The sequence below is a fragment of the Alternaria rosae genome, assembly GCF_020736505.1.
Source record: "Alternaria rosae strain MPI-PUGE-AT-0040 chromosome Unknown BKA58scaffold_4, whole genome shotgun sequence".
In the NCBI taxonomy this organism is placed as follows: Eukaryota; Fungi; Ascomycota; class Dothideomycetes; order Pleosporales; family Pleosporaceae; genus Alternaria; species Alternaria rosae.
This window is the reverse complement of record NW_025763573.1, coordinates 417,356-433,169: the sequence shown is the minus strand read 5'-3', so window position 1 is coordinate 433,169 and position 15,814 is coordinate 417,356. Positions and strand designations below refer to the sequence as shown.

At 52.9% G+C, this 15,814-nt stretch overlaps 4 protein-coding genes across 4 annotated transcripts; 2 read left to right on the top strand and 2 right to left on the bottom strand.

The window, feature by feature from the left end:
- Positions 1 to 404: 404 nt before the first annotated feature.
- On the top strand, positions 405 to 1,656 carry BKA58DRAFT_410425 (Alpha/Beta hydrolase protein; the record flags this gene model as incomplete). Its single annotated transcript, XM_046172217.1, has 2 exons — positions 405 to 640; positions 696 to 1,656. The coding sequence occupies 2 exons, from the start codon at positions 405 to 407 to the stop codon at positions 1,654 to 1,656; spliced, it is 1,197 nt and encodes a 398-aa protein (XP_046025850.1).
- Positions 1,657 to 2,059: 403 nt separating this feature from the next.
- BKA58DRAFT_142260 (uncharacterized protein) lies at positions 2,060 to 3,402 on the top strand. The gene has a single exon (XM_046164612.1). It carries the CDS (start codon positions 2,266 to 2,268, stop codon positions 3,121 to 3,123), a length of 858 nt encoding a protein of 285 aa, XP_046025849.1. The 5' UTR covers positions 2,060 to 2,265; the 3' UTR covers positions 3,124 to 3,402.
- A 6,148-nt stretch (positions 3,403 to 9,550) lies between these two features.
- BKA58DRAFT_313585 (uncharacterized protein) lies at positions 9,551 to 10,841 on the bottom strand (the record flags this gene model as incomplete). The annotated part of the gene is made up of 3 exons (XM_046167437.1): positions 9,551 to 9,636; positions 9,689 to 9,961; positions 10,013 to 10,841. The coding sequence occupies 3 exons, from the start codon at positions 10,839 to 10,841 to the stop codon at positions 9,551 to 9,553; spliced, it is 1,188 nt and encodes a 395-aa protein (XP_046025848.1).
- Positions 10,842 to 14,568: 3,727 nt separating this feature from the next.
- BKA58DRAFT_313214 (ribosomal protein S5 domain 2-type protein) lies at positions 14,569 to 15,760 on the bottom strand (the record flags this gene model as incomplete). The annotated part of the gene is made up of 2 exons (XM_046167420.1): positions 14,569 to 14,660; positions 14,857 to 15,760. The coding sequence occupies 2 exons, from the start codon at positions 15,758 to 15,760 to the stop codon at positions 14,569 to 14,571; spliced, it is 996 nt and encodes a 331-aa protein (XP_046025847.1).
- Positions 15,761 to 15,814: the final 54 nt, after the last annotated feature.

Below are 15,814 nucleotides of genomic sequence, written 5' to 3'. Positions count from 1 at the left end.
GGTGCCATGCCTGCCAACGATTCATGACTTTGACGCGTGAAAGCAGTGTGACTTTATACCTGCAGCACCGTATGCGCGTGTATTGAGATCTGCATGCATTTGTAATGCCCCGTTTGCCATGTGTATACAATGCGACCTATGAGGGGGCGCATTATGACATAAGCGTGTAGATCATATCCTGAATGAGGTAGGATGGTGACTTCCCAACTCGGAATTAGCGGGTGTATACCCAGGTACAGCTGCATCACCTCACGCCAGCCATGAAGCATTTGTAAGCTCACCGGCTATACTTCCGACATCACAAAGACGATATAAGGTTGCTACCAAAGCTGCCAGTCTCGAACGATCATTCAGTATCTGCCAGGTGATACAATCGCAATCGTGGACAGTATCCAATAACAAACATGACGTCAGCCAAACCCTTCAGCACCACGCCAGCAGGTGCGCAACAGCAGCCCACCCCCTTCGAGTTACATGTTGAGGATCAGAAGCTACAGGACTTTAAGACCCTACTCAAGCTGAGTCCGGTCGCGAAGGAGACGTATGAGAACAAGCAAAATGAGGGAAGCCATGGCAAGTTTGGGATTAGCCGGCAGTGGATCATTGATGCAAAGAAGGAATGGATGGAGAAGTTCGACTGGTATGTGTACTTGGTAACTGATTGAAAAGAAAGTGAATGTACTGACATACTGCAGGCGCAAGGAAGAAGAACGCATCAACTCTCTCCCCAACTTCAAGACCACCATCAAAGACGATGGCAGTAGCAGCTACGACGTCCACTTCGCCGCATTGTTCTCTAGCAAGCCCGATGCTATCCCAATCGCTTTGTTTCATGGCTGGCCTGGCTCATTCTTGGAGTTCCTACCCCTCATGGAAGTTTTGAGCAAGAAGTACACGCCAGACACACTCCCTTACCACATCGTCGTACCATCTCTCCCCGGCTTCGCTCTATCGTCTGACCCACCTGTATATCAGGACTGGAGGGTTGCGGACACCTCCCGCATCATGCACAAGCTCCTTCTCTCCCTCGGATTCGGCGCATCAGGATACCTCGTCCAGGGTGGTGATATCGGCGCTCTAGTCGCGCGAGAGCTGGCAGCTACGTACGCTGAGTGCAAAGGCATGCATCTCAACTTCATGCATATGAGCGACATCAAATCCTACTCTTCTCCTGAGGACGATCTGAGTGAAGCAGAGAAGAAAGGTCTTGAGAGGATGGACGAGTTCATGGAGGTAGGACGCGCCTATGCAATTGAACACGCAACCAAACCTTCTACCATTGGTCTCGTACTCTCGAGCTCGCCCATTGCGCAGCTGGCCTGGATCGGCGAGAAGTTCCTTGCGTGGTCTGATCCGTCCACCACACCTTCCCTCAAAACGATCTTGTCGGATATCACCCTGTATTGGCTTACTGATTGCTACCCAACGTCAATCTACACGTACAGAGAAGGCAAGAAAATAAAGTATGTAGACAAGCCGACAGGATACAGCTGGTTTCCATATGAGCTTTCGCCCGTTCCAAAGGCTTGGGCAGAGAAGACGGCTAAGATGGTGTTCTTCAAAGCGCACGATAAGGGTGGGCATTTTGCGGCATTGGAGAGGCCCGAGACTCTGTGGGCGGATATCGAGGAGTGGGTCAAGATTGCTTGGAAATGAATTGGCCGTGGCGGTGAAGTCAACAATTTTCATGAAAGATAGGAAAAATGATGCACAAGCGATGCAACGGGTTTAGCCTGAAAGCGTGTCAATGTAGAAGAATTGACGATAAGCTGATGATTGCAATCGTTCGTGTCGCTCTTTCACGGCCGCCACGGTAGAACTCGGCTAGATCCTAGAGCAGTCGGTATTGCACCTTGTAGATAGCCTCGACGTCGCTGCTTCACTCATCAAAATCCCCGCGGGGATCACGATGTTTGCCAGCTCTCAAGTTTGGGACCGAGTAAGGATTTATCAATAGGACCGTAAGCAGTTAGCGTCGAGGCTGTGTCGCTCCGCCGATGACGCATGCCATACCAATAACACGACTCTGCCAACAACCACGCTGCATGCCTAATCCTCGCTCGTAACATGAAACGTGCCATATAGCGGGCGGTGCCAAGTAAGCAAACAGCAGTGACAGTTGCATAAGTCTTCATATCCATACTCCTCCCATTGCTCACGAAACCTCTTTCTCTCACGTTCGTTCATTTGTTTCCTTCTGCCGGTTCTCCCCACCACTCGCTCCCCGGGAGACCGGCTAACACGGCATCGGCGCCCATCATCGCGATGGCCCCTTTCCAATTCGGAGATTTGGGCACAATATGCAACTATGCGAAAGTTAAATACGAAGAGAGGGCTGAGACGAAGAGGCGTCGCAGCTACAGACGCTCTACGAGCGACCCCACCATGAACGCTACTATACGCAAACCGCACGGCAAACTACACAAACCGCCCAAAATAGAGTCCCTATATGAACGAAAAGAGCGTCCTCGCAACAAGTTACAAAAGCGTAGTCCGCCGAGCATTATTGGTGCAGTCAGGCCGCCGGTCAATTTCTTCGCATTGGAATACGATCCTTATCCGTATAATACGCAACCGAGCCAGTTCCTGGGCGTCTACTCGAGTATCGATACTGTGACGGCGGCCGCATTCCGACATGGCGCGTATACGTTTTCGAGAGAAGGGTTGCTGGATGGAAGCGAGTACCTGAGCCCGACGGGTCGCATCAAGATTATCTCACATGCCATACAAAGTGTGGGTGTTACGGCTGCGGTGCCGGGGGATAGGGCTAGCAAGAAGTTCGACGATGGGGTTATGAGGTTGGACATCCCGCATCCGCTCTGTCAGCCTGCGCCGCGGTTCGACAGTCAACAAGATCTCAATAAGCAAAACGTCATCAAGGATGCAGTCTTCCTGGCGCTTCATGAAGGGCCACAGAGCGCGTTTTGCATTGGGATGTTCACGAGCAAGAGTCTGGCGTGGGGTGCTTGTCTGAAAGATAAGGCGTGGCTGGGGTGGTCAGATCCTCTGACTGAGGAAGAGAGGAGTGTTGAGGAGAATGATATGCCCCGGATATCTGCCAGGCTCGCGGGAAGCGGACGGCATGCGTGGTTCGTGAGGGCTTTTGAGATCGATGGGAGGTGAAGCGGACGATAGAGCTTACGACATCACTCACTCTTGCGGATATGCGCCATGCTGAGCGTACCGCCACGACATCACCGCAGCACACTCAAAGCATCGATAAGCTAGCATCTATGCGGACTTTTTAGGTGATCATCATGGGAATCGCAACGCGACGAACTACCATACCACATGTCCAAAGCGGCAAACATTGGCGACATACATTAGCCTGGTGTTTTGGTGGAACATGTGCTACGTATGGTGGTATCCTTCATCATCGCTCCAATGATGAAAACAATCATCATGTAGATTCTTAGCCAAGGGCCTGAAAAGTACCATCCATACGAGACATGGCACCGATGTTTCCCAAGCGGCAGCCCGCAGTCATCGCCCAGTTCATTAGAACTTTTGGCAAAGTCGGTATCGACTGTAGAGATGAAGGAGGAGGCTTCCAGGACATACAAAAGATCCCCTTTATAGACTATAGCACAATGCTGCCTCGGTGGCTTTCTTCGTCTTCCCTCACCCACGGCTTCTCATCACAATGTCTTGTCTCCTACGAGGAACACAGGATGCAGCTTTTTACATTCTGATGAACCATGTGGAAATCATAGTGTTGTCACAGCGGTAATTAAAGAATGACGAACCCATCTCGCCGACGACATGTGCAGCTGCGCTGCGTTTTTGAGATCTCGCGACCACAGGCATACCTCTTCTCAGCTCTGTTTTTGGTGGGGAAAAGCCGTGGTATTGGTAGAATTGTGGAGAGCATAGAATCAACAAATAGTGGTTTCTGATCGAGAGACCGACACGTGAACTTGCACAACTTGTGTTTATAGACATGAGAGGAAACCATATGAGGTCGCATGTAGGTCTTTTTGGTTAGAAGAGCAGCGCAGACGTAGCCAAGAGGCGAGACAGGCTTTTGGAAGCTGGGATTGGGGAGACATCAGTCCGAACTGCTCGCTTTTAGACGAAGAGAAGATGCTGCTCGAAACTGAACAGCTCTTCATCTGTTTTGGATGAAAGAAGCAAGGCACGCTTATGCAGTGCTCGGAATGCCTTTTTTGCGACAAAGAAGCGGTTGGAGGTCTTTTCTCTCCATCTTGCCGTGGACGTTTTCATACAGCGCATCGTGCTAACACATATAATCGAAGGCACAACATTCTTGGAAGGAGAGGAGGGAAAACACGACATGCGGGATCTTCATCCCTTTTTGGAGCAGAAGAAGAGCAAAATCGCAAGGGGTATCTCTTTATCACTTTGATATCGGAGTATAGTAAAGTGTCGTGCCTGCTTCTTGCCGGAAGTGAGCTTATATACTATTCCGCGCGAGCCTAGACGAATGATGTCGACATGCATGAACCATACAACAGCAAAGCTATACATGTAGAACTTGTTGCAGACTTCCAGACGAACAGGCGCGGCATGAAACACTCTGATCCGGGTTTTGATTGGAACGAGAGCGCGGACACATAGCCCTTCTCTTTCGGTGTCTTGAATACGGGTGTAGATGAAGCTGCCTTCACTCACCCTCGTCATATCCGGTAGCGATAGCGGATGTAGTCATTGCGTCCGATCCACGCGAAATTGGGGGAGATGATAATGCGAAAGCGCTCGACAACGACACTTCCACTTTGGGAATTATCTATAGATGGGTGACCGTTGGAGTAATCATAGAAATGTTATTCGTTTCTTGAGGGAGACAGAGTGCAAAATCGCAATCAGACGCGAGACAGAGTCTTCTTCGTCCATATTCCATCTTGTTCATCGTTTTGTTTGCGGAGAACCCGCTGACATAGCTTTTGCCTGGCAGAAACTTTAGAAGGTAAAACACCCATAACACTATTTTGGTCAATCTTCGGGAGAACGTATCCCCAGATATGTTGGTGGAAGAGTAAAAAGGAAAGAAGAAGCGTTTTAGGTAAGATTATATAGCTGTCTCCAAACCAGAGCCTCCTCTTCACGAAACACGATCATGTGGACGTGGCAACTTGGTGTGTTCACGTGGTCATGTCAGCGGCAATGTTCGAATAGCTCTCAAAGTCAAGTAGAAGAGGGGTGTAAAACTCTGATCCATGGATCTCGAGACCTCTCTTCTTCATAGGGATGTTGCTCTGCTCTTTTGATCGTTGTGCGCTTTGTCCTGTGCAAGAAATCCCGGAGAACACCGAGGCAGAGGAAACAGTGTTTATACAGCCAATTCTGGTGTGGGGTGGCTTTCGTCGGGATTTTGGTGTTTCGGCACTCCGCATACGTGGAGTAGGCCGTGTTTTAGGAGACAAAGAAATGAGTGAACACATGAATATCACGTCTGTAGACTCCAGAGGAGAAGAAAGCCGCACATGCCTTTTTGCGAAAATTATTCTGAAGAGCAGACTTTGGAGTGTAGTGTAAGAAAGTAGAAGGTGAAAGAAGTATTGAAGCTTAAAAAAGCCGTCACTGACTCCAATGAGTGATGAGTGAGACAAAGGCGAAGGAAGAAGAACGTGTGTTGATTTCAAGTTTTTTTTTGTGGAGAAGAGCGATCTTCTCATGCCATTTCCAACCGGTCGTTTTGGAGGAGCCGACTCTGGAGTGCGGTTTGGAAGAGAGGGAAGGTAGCGGTCTTGTGAGACTTTATATACAGCCGCTCGCTGTTAGCGTAGAACTAAGACACATCCAGACACAGCGCAGTAACATGTGCGACGATATTTCGGTACTCTCGGTATCTATGGCGACTAATGATGAAGCCCCATATTGCACACACATTGACAGATATCCTGACGCATTTTTTTTTGCGCCGCCGGTTGCCGACACACTCTCTTGGGACGTTCTCGAAGATCTACTGGTTATGGCGGTGTCTCAATGTACTTTGAGTTCGGGAAGAGCTCCCTCCAAATGGCTTCATGTGTCCATTTCACTATTATTCTTGAGGGGCAGCTCAGAGGCAACATAGCAGTGATGCGCGAGTTATTTGGTAGATGATAGAAGGACGAGGTCATGGTAGTGGAGAAGAATGAGAAGCAACAGTTGACGCGTTCATATATACATCGTTTATGGTAGTTGCGATTGACAGTTTGATGCAGCTGTAATTTTGACGTCTAGTCATATTGCGCGCACGACAACCTAAAAGACACGGTATGGTACAGTGATATTCTTGAACGAAGTCGGCAACAATATGATGTATTTGGATTGTATTTTTGAAGCAGTTGAGTGAACAAGAAGTCGAACTCTGGTTCTCATGGCATGTTAGTCCATTCTTTTTGGTTGAGCAGAGGATGGTGAAACAAACATACATGGCGAGCCAGCGCTTTTTGGATACAGCGAGCAGGAAACACATCCGAAGCCTTCTTAAGGGTTTTCGAGAGAAAGCATAGTGCCTCAACGACAGATGAGGAAAGAGAGAAAGGGTTGAAATAGTGGTATTTATACAAGTTCCATACACTTGGTAGGTTGTGCTTGGCACGGTCTTCACATGGGTTGATGATGGTCGAAGGCATGGAATCGTCTCGAAGTATTTTTGTTGGCCATGAGGCGTGAACAATCGTGCTACGTCAATGCCGTGGACAGCGAGAAGCCTGAGAGCTCTTCCAGGTTTCCATATGGCTCTCACGACGGAAATTCTGGATGAGCAACTAGCCAAAAAGCAAAGTTCGTTCGGGTGTGACGATGTAAAAACCGTGTTACTTGTAAAGAGAACGTCACATTCCGGAGACGTGACATTGATTCTCGCTTTCTCTTATATACATATCGTGTTGTCAAAATACACCGTTGGCTCGTGTTGCTGACACGATCAGGGTGACTGACTGTGCCGACAGCGTCTCGTATTGCTGACTGAACGAGAGTTTTGTGGATACCGCAGTGTGGCGACGCGGGTACAACATGCAACTTCCCGACGCACGCCTACTCCACCTGCAGGACCGGGTACGACACCAGCGAGGTCCTGTGCCTGGTGGCTGCCACGCCAATATGTCAGAGCTTATAGTTTCCGAACCTGGATCGCCAGAGGCGCATGTCAATCTGTAAGTGGCCACCGATCGCCCATTCATATCGCGGCCCGTGCGACGAATACGAAGTATGACTCTGGTGTCGTTGTCTCTCAACAACCCGCGATCGACATGTCGTGGTCGTTTGTAATATGGCAAGGTGGTCAGGCGGGCATAAGAGGGTAAAACAGTGTCGGCTGAGCGAAGCGGCCATCGTTTCTGCAGCGATCATGCGCAGCAAAGCAAGAGTGCGGTGTGGGTACCAGTTCATTGGGCCTGTACAAGGTGGCATATTCTGATGGGTAACTGCATTGACAGCTCGCGATGGTGCAGGGTTCCACACCCCCTTGCGTAGCCATGTGTTCGAGAAGCCGGAAGGATCGCAGTTCTGAGTCTCCCCTGGTGCTATCGCGATGGAAGCACGAGTCAGATGGGCGCATGTCTGTTTCGACAGAGGGGGTGTGTCCCCGAATGATCGTACCCTTGCATTACGTGTGGTAGGCAGCCTCATACGCTCGATCGACCAGGATGTGTCCGTGTTGCGAATGCAGAAAGTGTGCCGCTTAGGGCTTTCGGGGAATTGTGTAGCCGTATGCAATGAAGCTGCATCGCGAAATGCCAAAGGTGGCTGCAGGATCGAAGGCGTCCATCCTCGCTGCTTCTTCGGCGTTCATGTACAATTGAGGAGCTGATGTGCTCCCAGGGCCAGGGAGACGAGCCGGTCGTCTCCCGCTATCAGGGTCCTCGGCTGCGCAATCATTGGGCGGTGATCTGGTTGCTGGATCTCGAGGCGTCCCGGTGGCTAAAAGACGCGAGAGTGATGACTGCAGCCCATCGCAAAAGCAGGTGCGTACCCTGGACGCAAGGCACGCGTAATGCTAGGGCATATCAACATTACCAGGGCAAAGTATTGAATATCGAAGGAAGCGGGGCAGTGCGACGGCAGCGCTTCACGCGATAACAGCCACCGCGTCCTCTGCAAGGCTTGGTCCCAATTGCGAACGGACCTGTTTGAAGATGAAAATATGAAACTGCGAGTATCAATTACTCAAGCGGGGTAGCTGCAAATATTGAGATGCTGCACCTATATCCCGATCTCGTAAGATCACCGTCAGTGTTCAACAGCCGGCAGGCGCCATGATGTGCTGCAAGGTCTTAATGTCCTTGTGATAAGATGTGATCACCTAGAGGCGCTTGTTAGCGATGATTGTGGCGCCTGCGTCGATCCGGTTTTCTGTTCCCGTAGCTCCAGCTGGAGGTCAGATCTTGCTTTTGACACCGCCCAAGCCTCAAAATATGCGTGAGGCGCTAACACTGCGTCGCCAAGTCGCCGCGCATGATCGCCTTACCTTCATCGGCTCAAGGCGTCGAATGATGAGTAAGTGCAGCGGATGCCTTCGCATTTGTCAACATGCGAGGCTGCAATGGCGCCTGTGGGTCGAGTTGGGATGCGTAAAGTGAGGCGAGAAGGAACGGATACCCTTGCTGACCAGGGAAGATACCACCAGAACTTGGAAGAGCGACTCCACCATGTAGAATCCTTCAGAACAGCGCTTCAGTTTACCTCGGGAGCAAGGATGTTTGCAGTGAAGCCATGTAATTCTAGTACAAATTCTATACTACAGTTGCTGCCCAACCACGTCGTTGCATCGGACCCAGGAACCCGACCGTTGATGACAGTTGTCGTTCCCGCCCTACCATCTCAGGCTCAGAGAACTACCTCATTGCCGCCCAATGCGGAGACGAGGTATTGTTCTCTGGTAGAGACTTCCAGTGTCTTCGTTGCGAATTCACCGGAAGCTGCGAGGGCGCAAGGACGATCCGGTGGTATCCACATGCATTCGTGTCGGCTTTATCGATTGTTCTTCCACCTCATTAACCCATGCGTCATAATACACTCCGTGAGATATCCTCAGCGCCCGCGCCGGATCATCTGTTCCAGCATCAAAACCCAATAGCAAAAGCAATCAAGTCCAAATGCTCGTAGATGCACGTATCCATGTCGTCAACATGAACCATGCGTGCCATTGCGTTCGTACCATACCCTTCCCCACTTTTCCCCAATGCGGACACAAAAGAAGAACAAGAAAATAGCCTGAGAAAAGGCTGAAAAAGAAATGTAAAGATGTGACTCAAATCCATAATGCTCGACGACTGCGAAAAACCATGAATGCAAATGTTGGACAGAAGGAAAAACCGATGCAGATTGACTTCCGCAATAAGCGGTTGATGTCCATCACCGTCCCAATGGCTGCGGAAAGAAAACCAATACGAGACGCCCTGAGAACAGTATATGTACAAAAAGAAGCAAGTGATGTCGTCTCGAATGCGCTGTGTGAGCGCATAGTGCGGGTATGAGCGTGCGCATGGACAGTCTGTAGCAAGCCTCTCGAGATGAGGGTCAGTGCGCTGACAGTATGGCGCTCGGGAGCGGCACTGCGATCAGCCACGAGGAAGATCGTCGCGACTAGAACTTGCTAAGATCATCGCCGTCGCGCGGTGGAGGTGGGTCGTTGTACAGATGGACCAGCGCCGACTTCTTCGAGGAGGTCCATGCAGGAAGTCAACACTGCGCAACGTTAGTATTGTGATCAGACAATTGAATGCAATGTGGTACTGACTCGCTACGATTTCCTCTTCCCATACTCCCATTTGGTAGTCAACGAGGCCGTGCTTCTCCATGCTGTCGCAGTTCTTGACAAGTTGGGTGCCCATCTTCTCGAGGAATTCGTAGTCGATGAGTGATTTTGGGGGCTGCGGTCGCTGGCCCGTGGTGGTCATCTCCTGCGTCATGGTCTTCTGCTTCTGCAGTGTGGAGAGCCAGCAGGTGTTGAACTCTTCCCACAGCTGCAGACGCTGTTGGTAATAGGTTTCGTCGTCGCGTACTAGGCCTGCTGCGGTCAATTCAGTTCCTCGTTCGATAATGCGCACACCGGGGAACTTACCCAAAGTTTCAGCCCAGTGCAACAACCAGTCGGACATTCTAAGGAGCAGTGTGCCGGCTTCGGCGAGGCGGCCGTCACGGACATGCTCAAACGTCTTCTTCAGCTCGTTCTGGTAGTTTCGATAGAAGTCGTCGTATTCGTTGCCGCTATTGGCTTGGGGCTCGCTGTAGTTGCCCTGGGAATAGCCCCCCTGGGAAGGAGCCTGATGGGGGTCTGTCATGCCAGCGGCAGTGAAGGCGGGCGCAAGGGCTTCTCGTCCGACCTGAGCTTGGGGAGCGGAATAGCCTAATGAGGGATACTGGGAAGGAACGTTTTGCGCCGCGATGGCAGAGGCAGGTGCGCTCGTGGGTCCGCTCTCATAGTATTGGGGTTGTGCCACGCCAAAGCCGGTGCTCAGGACCTGTATAGCCGAGTCCCTGTTCTGCTGGTACTGTTCCACAGGCTCATACTGCGAAGAAGGCTGCGCCGAGGCCTGGGCGCCCGGCACGCTGTACATGATGTTCTGGCCGTAGGGCGAGTACTGCTGGGGCGCACGCTGGGCCTGTTGTTGCTGGTCGGCGGCATAGTCCTGGGCGCCATAGGCTACGGCAGAGGGCTGAATCGACGAGCCAAACTGTGCACCTTCACCGTAAGCGTAACCGTAACCCTGAGAGCTGGCGCGACTTCCGGAAGAGGGGACGGAGGTGGGTGGGGCAGGTGCTGTCAAGGGCGGCTGCCTGAAGCGATCGGGTGCGCTTACCACTGGATACGATGCCTGTGGTGGAAGGAGCGTGCCTTGCTGGCTTGCGTAACCTGAGGGAGTATGCCGTGGCCGGCGGTCATTGTCCATCCCAACCAGCCCGCCTTTATACTGCAGACTGAAGGGGGGTTCGAGAGCCCGGTACCCCGAGGGCGAGACTGGCGGCGTCGCGTAATTGGCCAGCTTGCAGACTTGCGGGATGTAGGTGGTGGAGGGCCGGCGCAAGAGGTGGAGAAGCGAAGGCGCAGGTGTAGTCGACGTGTGCGCGGACTGATGGAAGAGATGCGCTTTGGGGCGGGGTGTGTGAGAGGACCAGAAAGAGTCGATGGGTGATGCGGGCCAATGGTGGTAGATGTATGACGTCCGAAATTGGAAGACGAGATGCTCCAAGGTCCAGATGGTTTGGATATAAACACGGCCCTGACGCGTCGACGAGCGACCAATGCAGCCCAATGATGCAGGAAAAGAAGCTCGCGCAAGAGCCTCGGCCGGTCACCAGGATATCCTCGCTCAGCCTGCAGGAAGATGACTGCAATGCAATGCTCAGACGTCCGGGATTGGTCCTCCCGATGCGGTAATGTTGGAGAGAATGTGTGCGCCGTGTGGATCAGCTAAACACGTAGCCACTAGGTGACAGCGAAATTGTCCGGTAGATGCAGGCGTGGAGAACCCTGTGTGGGATGGGCTGGTGGTGAGGCGACGCTTATGCGTGAGATGTTTGAAGGGTAGTCCTTGCAAACAGATCAGTGTTCCAACGAGTCGGACGGAGTAGTGGCCGGCCTAGGAGATGGTCTCAAACAATCTAACGTCTGCGTTGCGGTAGCTCAACGGCCTAAACGTACGCTGGCGTTCTTCACGATGCAGTGTCTTGGGGCGCACTGGGCGAGCGGGAGTACATGCAGAGACGAATGAAGCGTTCGGTCCGAGACAGGACTGAAAGTGCGACGGATGGTAAGATTGTAATCGAATCGCCTGCACTGAACCCACAGACAGAACTGAAAGGCTCTATTATAAGAGGCGAAAGGAGCAATGGCGTCCGTGTGAGTTCGACGTCAGTTCACGGCTGGCGCAGATGCTCACAGGGATGCAAGTGGGGGAGGTTGGTGTGGTCGCCGATGGTAGCCAGGCTGGAGGAGGGCAGAAAGAGACGTGGGCGGGAAGTGATGCAGATGCGCTACATTGGGAGAGCATCGGGCAGTGTGGGAAGCAAAAAGGAAGTAGTTCGCAAGCCACGCCGGCGAACAGACTGTAAATACTTGGACCAGGGTGTTGAAGCTAGAGGAGAAAACAATGGTGGATACCTGAGAAGTGGGTGTGGCTGCAGGTCGGGCGAGCGAGGGCTGACGAGTAAGACGACTCTACGAGCTCTGGATGACAGCGACCATGCGAAGTCTCCGATTTCCGATATGGCCAGGGCGGGGCTAGCAGTACCCTGTCTGCCATGGTTACGGATCGCCCATGGTGGATCTGCAGGCGTCTGGGCAGCCACACTGCAGGGCAGCATCGCGTTTGCTATGCGTGACCACTCGAAGCCGTCGATACGAGGGCGCCGTCAGCAGCAGCACGACGACAAAAACCAGCAACTCCATCGTGGCTTTCTTCTTCTTCCTCTTCGGCGCAACCAGATGGCGATTCCCGCCCCGCGGCTCCACAGCGGCCAAATGTCGCAGCGTACTGCTGGCCCAGGAACTGCTCCTCTCACCCAGCTGGGCTTGGCGGCAGACAGTGACCACGCGCCACATGGCATTTGTCCGCCAGTACGCGTGAAGAGCTGTATGACAAAGGGGCCCGACGCACCGTGGGAAGACTAACCTCCAGGAGCGCGTTTCCGCCATGTTTCATGCCGCAGGCGTCCTTCGGCTCTTGAGGCGCGCTCTCCTGCTGCCAAATCACCAAACGGATGTCGAACTTGGATAGCCTCACGGCCGGCAGTGTCTCGTGTAGGTAGGTGCTGACAGGTGGGAGTGAGAAGGTTTAGGGGCTATCTCGGGCTCCAAACTCGATCCGTCCTTTCATCTCTGCAGCGCTGCAAGTTCCCGTCCACGGGCAGGGATCTCTCGCCTGTGGTCGATCTTGCCTTGGGCCACTTCACCCATCAGCCTCACTCGTCGATCCTGGTCCTGCGAATGGGGACCTTCCCTTTCGAACACATGGACTGACGCAACTCTCACTCCAGCCGCGACCTCGCGACCTCGCCATGCCTTCTCCACGCTGCGACTCCTCGAATCTTACATGTGCGGTACGGTGGGGCTCTAGCGCCATCTCGGTCGCTCCTGCCGGCAAACCTCACTGGTTCTTGCCGCGAACCTTCCGTCATTTTTTCAACACGGCACGCTGCAAACGCTACCCACCGCCGTTTATTCAGGCTAAGAGCACGCCTTGCGCTGTCACTGACACTTCAATTGCATGCTCCGGCGTGCCATACGCCTCGCGCGCGACTGTCCGGACCTTTGCGCCATGAATGGCTGTTCACGTGCCCAAGGAAGACTGCAATCTTCTGGAAGCTCTGCAAAGGTGCACAGTATGGCTCTGCAGGACACGGCCATCGCGTCACGAAACCAATGTCGTTCAACTTGCCCGCTTTGGTGCGATCACTGTCCAGACGAGTGCGTCATTCGGTACGGATGGCGATCATCAGGTGGCCCTGGCTGCCGCATCAACCTCCACCACCGCGCTTCGTGAAATGATCAAGGACCACGGCGAACATGCTTCGAGAAGGTTTCACTTCGTTCGACAAACGTCTGACTCGTACCCAGCTGCAACCACCTGGCAAAGTCTCGGGCGAATGCCGCGTTCGACCGTTTACGCGTCGTGCGGGACACGCGACACGGAGTCAAACAGGGAGCTACCATCTCCAACGAAGATCCAAACGGCAGCCCATCTTCTAGTGCCAAATTCTTCTCATGCGTCCTGCCACATAACGTTTGTCTGCGATATGATCCGGAGCGACCGAAAAGTAAGTGCAAGCGGATATAGCACAGACGTCGTGGGTCAAAAGTCATTGGCCGCCCTATGACCATGTCCAAAATAGAACATCGTGAAACGAGTCAGGGACGATCACCGCAACTCTGCGCCCGCGATCAGCCGGTCATATCTTGACTCTCGTCGCATGTGCCACCGGCAATAATAATTGGCCTGAGCGTGTTGCTGTTGCAAAACCCACAACGCACATTTGCCTATCTAGGGTCTTAGTCGAAAAGCAGCCATGAACGCGAATGCGAGTTTAGCGCAAACACAAACACGTTGGGAAGACATAAGTTATCGCATCAGTATTGAGTGCATTGCGTGCTGGTGGTGGCGCAGCCATTCATGCGATATACGTTTGCTTCCTCTTAGCAAAGTGGTCTTCAACAGCTGCCAGGAACGGACCGAGAAAGCAATAACAGACAGCAGTGTAGCAAGGTTGAACCTGAATGCTTGCTCGATGTGAGACTGAACCAGGGAAGAAGCATAGTCAGCAGGGCAGAGCGGCACAAGGTTCAAGGCCTTATGTTTCTGGACACAAAGACATGCCTGATTGAGAGGCATGACCCTGTCCGGGCAATGCCGCACCAGATGAGGATCGTGAGAGCACATGGCCGTTTGGGTTTGCGACATTGATAATCAGGCGAAGAATTGGTCATCTCCACGTGTCGTATCTACAGCACCCTGTTCCATGCAGACAGCGACAAGGTAATATCAGTGCTTGCTTGGACGTACACGACGAGATTGAAGCATATTCAAAGGACGGTGTCTTGACATGTCTCATCTTACATTTGGCTATGCAGACACTGCAAACGCCTAGCGATAAAACCATAGTGTACACGCAAGCACTCGCTCATCGCTTGACCCAGGTGGGCATCTTTCGCGCCTTGACGTGACCTGGCTTCTTCCTTTCCACCTTCCTTGGGTCGCGCGTTATGGTTCCAGCTAAGGAGCAGTCAGCAATTGGATCCGGAATGCGCAGGCGAGACATGTTTGGGATCATCCAGGGGTGTCAAGTGCGTTTTGAGGCGTAGACGTGGGTATGTGTCAGACGCGAGGGTTGCATTGACAATGCTCATGGAACGACAGAACAAGCAATGCTGGATTGGAAGAGGCACGGATAAAGAAAATATCGACTCACCTCGTCGTAGCGCAGGCTTCAGCGCGGGTTCATGGACCAGCAATGATTTCGCTACAGCTAGAGTCATTGCTTCCGCCTGACCAGTCAGGCCACCACCCTGCACCAGAGCAAAGACGTTGTACTTGTCAAGACGCTGGGTAGCCTTGAGTGCCCAGACAGCGCTCTCACGGTGATGCAGCCGCCCGAAGAACTCTGAGAGGGACTTGCCGTTGACGAGCACTTCACCCTCGCCTTCTACCAGCCAAGCCACAGCAGACGACGTTTTTCTCCGCCCAACACCCTTGGCACGCCCAAGCTCATCAATCACGCCAGGCTTCGGAACAATGTCACCGGGCTGGTTGGGCTTCTTGTACCGCAGCATCGCCTGCACAACCTCGTCGGGCATGAGCGCGGGGTGAATGCAGTTGAGCCTCCGCAGTATTTGCAGCATCCTGTGATACCGCGCCGTTTTCACCGGCTCGTTGGTCATGATGCGATACTGCTCGATCGTCTTCCAGGCCACCTTGGGTGCCTCGGCGGGCGGTATAACAGGTAATGTGGCGACTTTTCGGAGGAGAGCGGAGAGGGAGAGGAAGTCATCGGTGAAGGTGGGCTTTGCGCTGAAGTAGGACGGCGATGCTGGGACGACGCGCAGTGTTCGTAGAGAATTCTGCTTCTCGCCCTTTTTGCCGCTACCTTTCGTCGTCGCTTCCAAGTCGATTTCGGGGGCCGCTGTGAATGGTTCCCTTATCTCTTCCTCTGTGACTTCTGCACGTCGTACGGCTGTCGTCGAGATGCATCGCCGTGCTGTGGGTTGGAAGCTCCGCTGAGCATATCGCATCGTGCGTTCGCATTGTGGCCGCGGTCGACTCCCCAGGGTATCGGCTGCCCTCCATAGACTCCTTGAAAACTCCCTGCTTGCCATTGCGCCTCTGGTCGACAGCGAATGCACCGTGGTAGCGCTGTCAAAGAACTGCCA

Excerpts from the sequence above, each read along its gene's own strand:
- BKA58DRAFT_142260 (XM_046164612.1), top strand. The coding sequence starts at position 2,266 with ATGGCCCCTTTCCAATTCGGAGATTTGGGCACAATATGCAACTATGCG.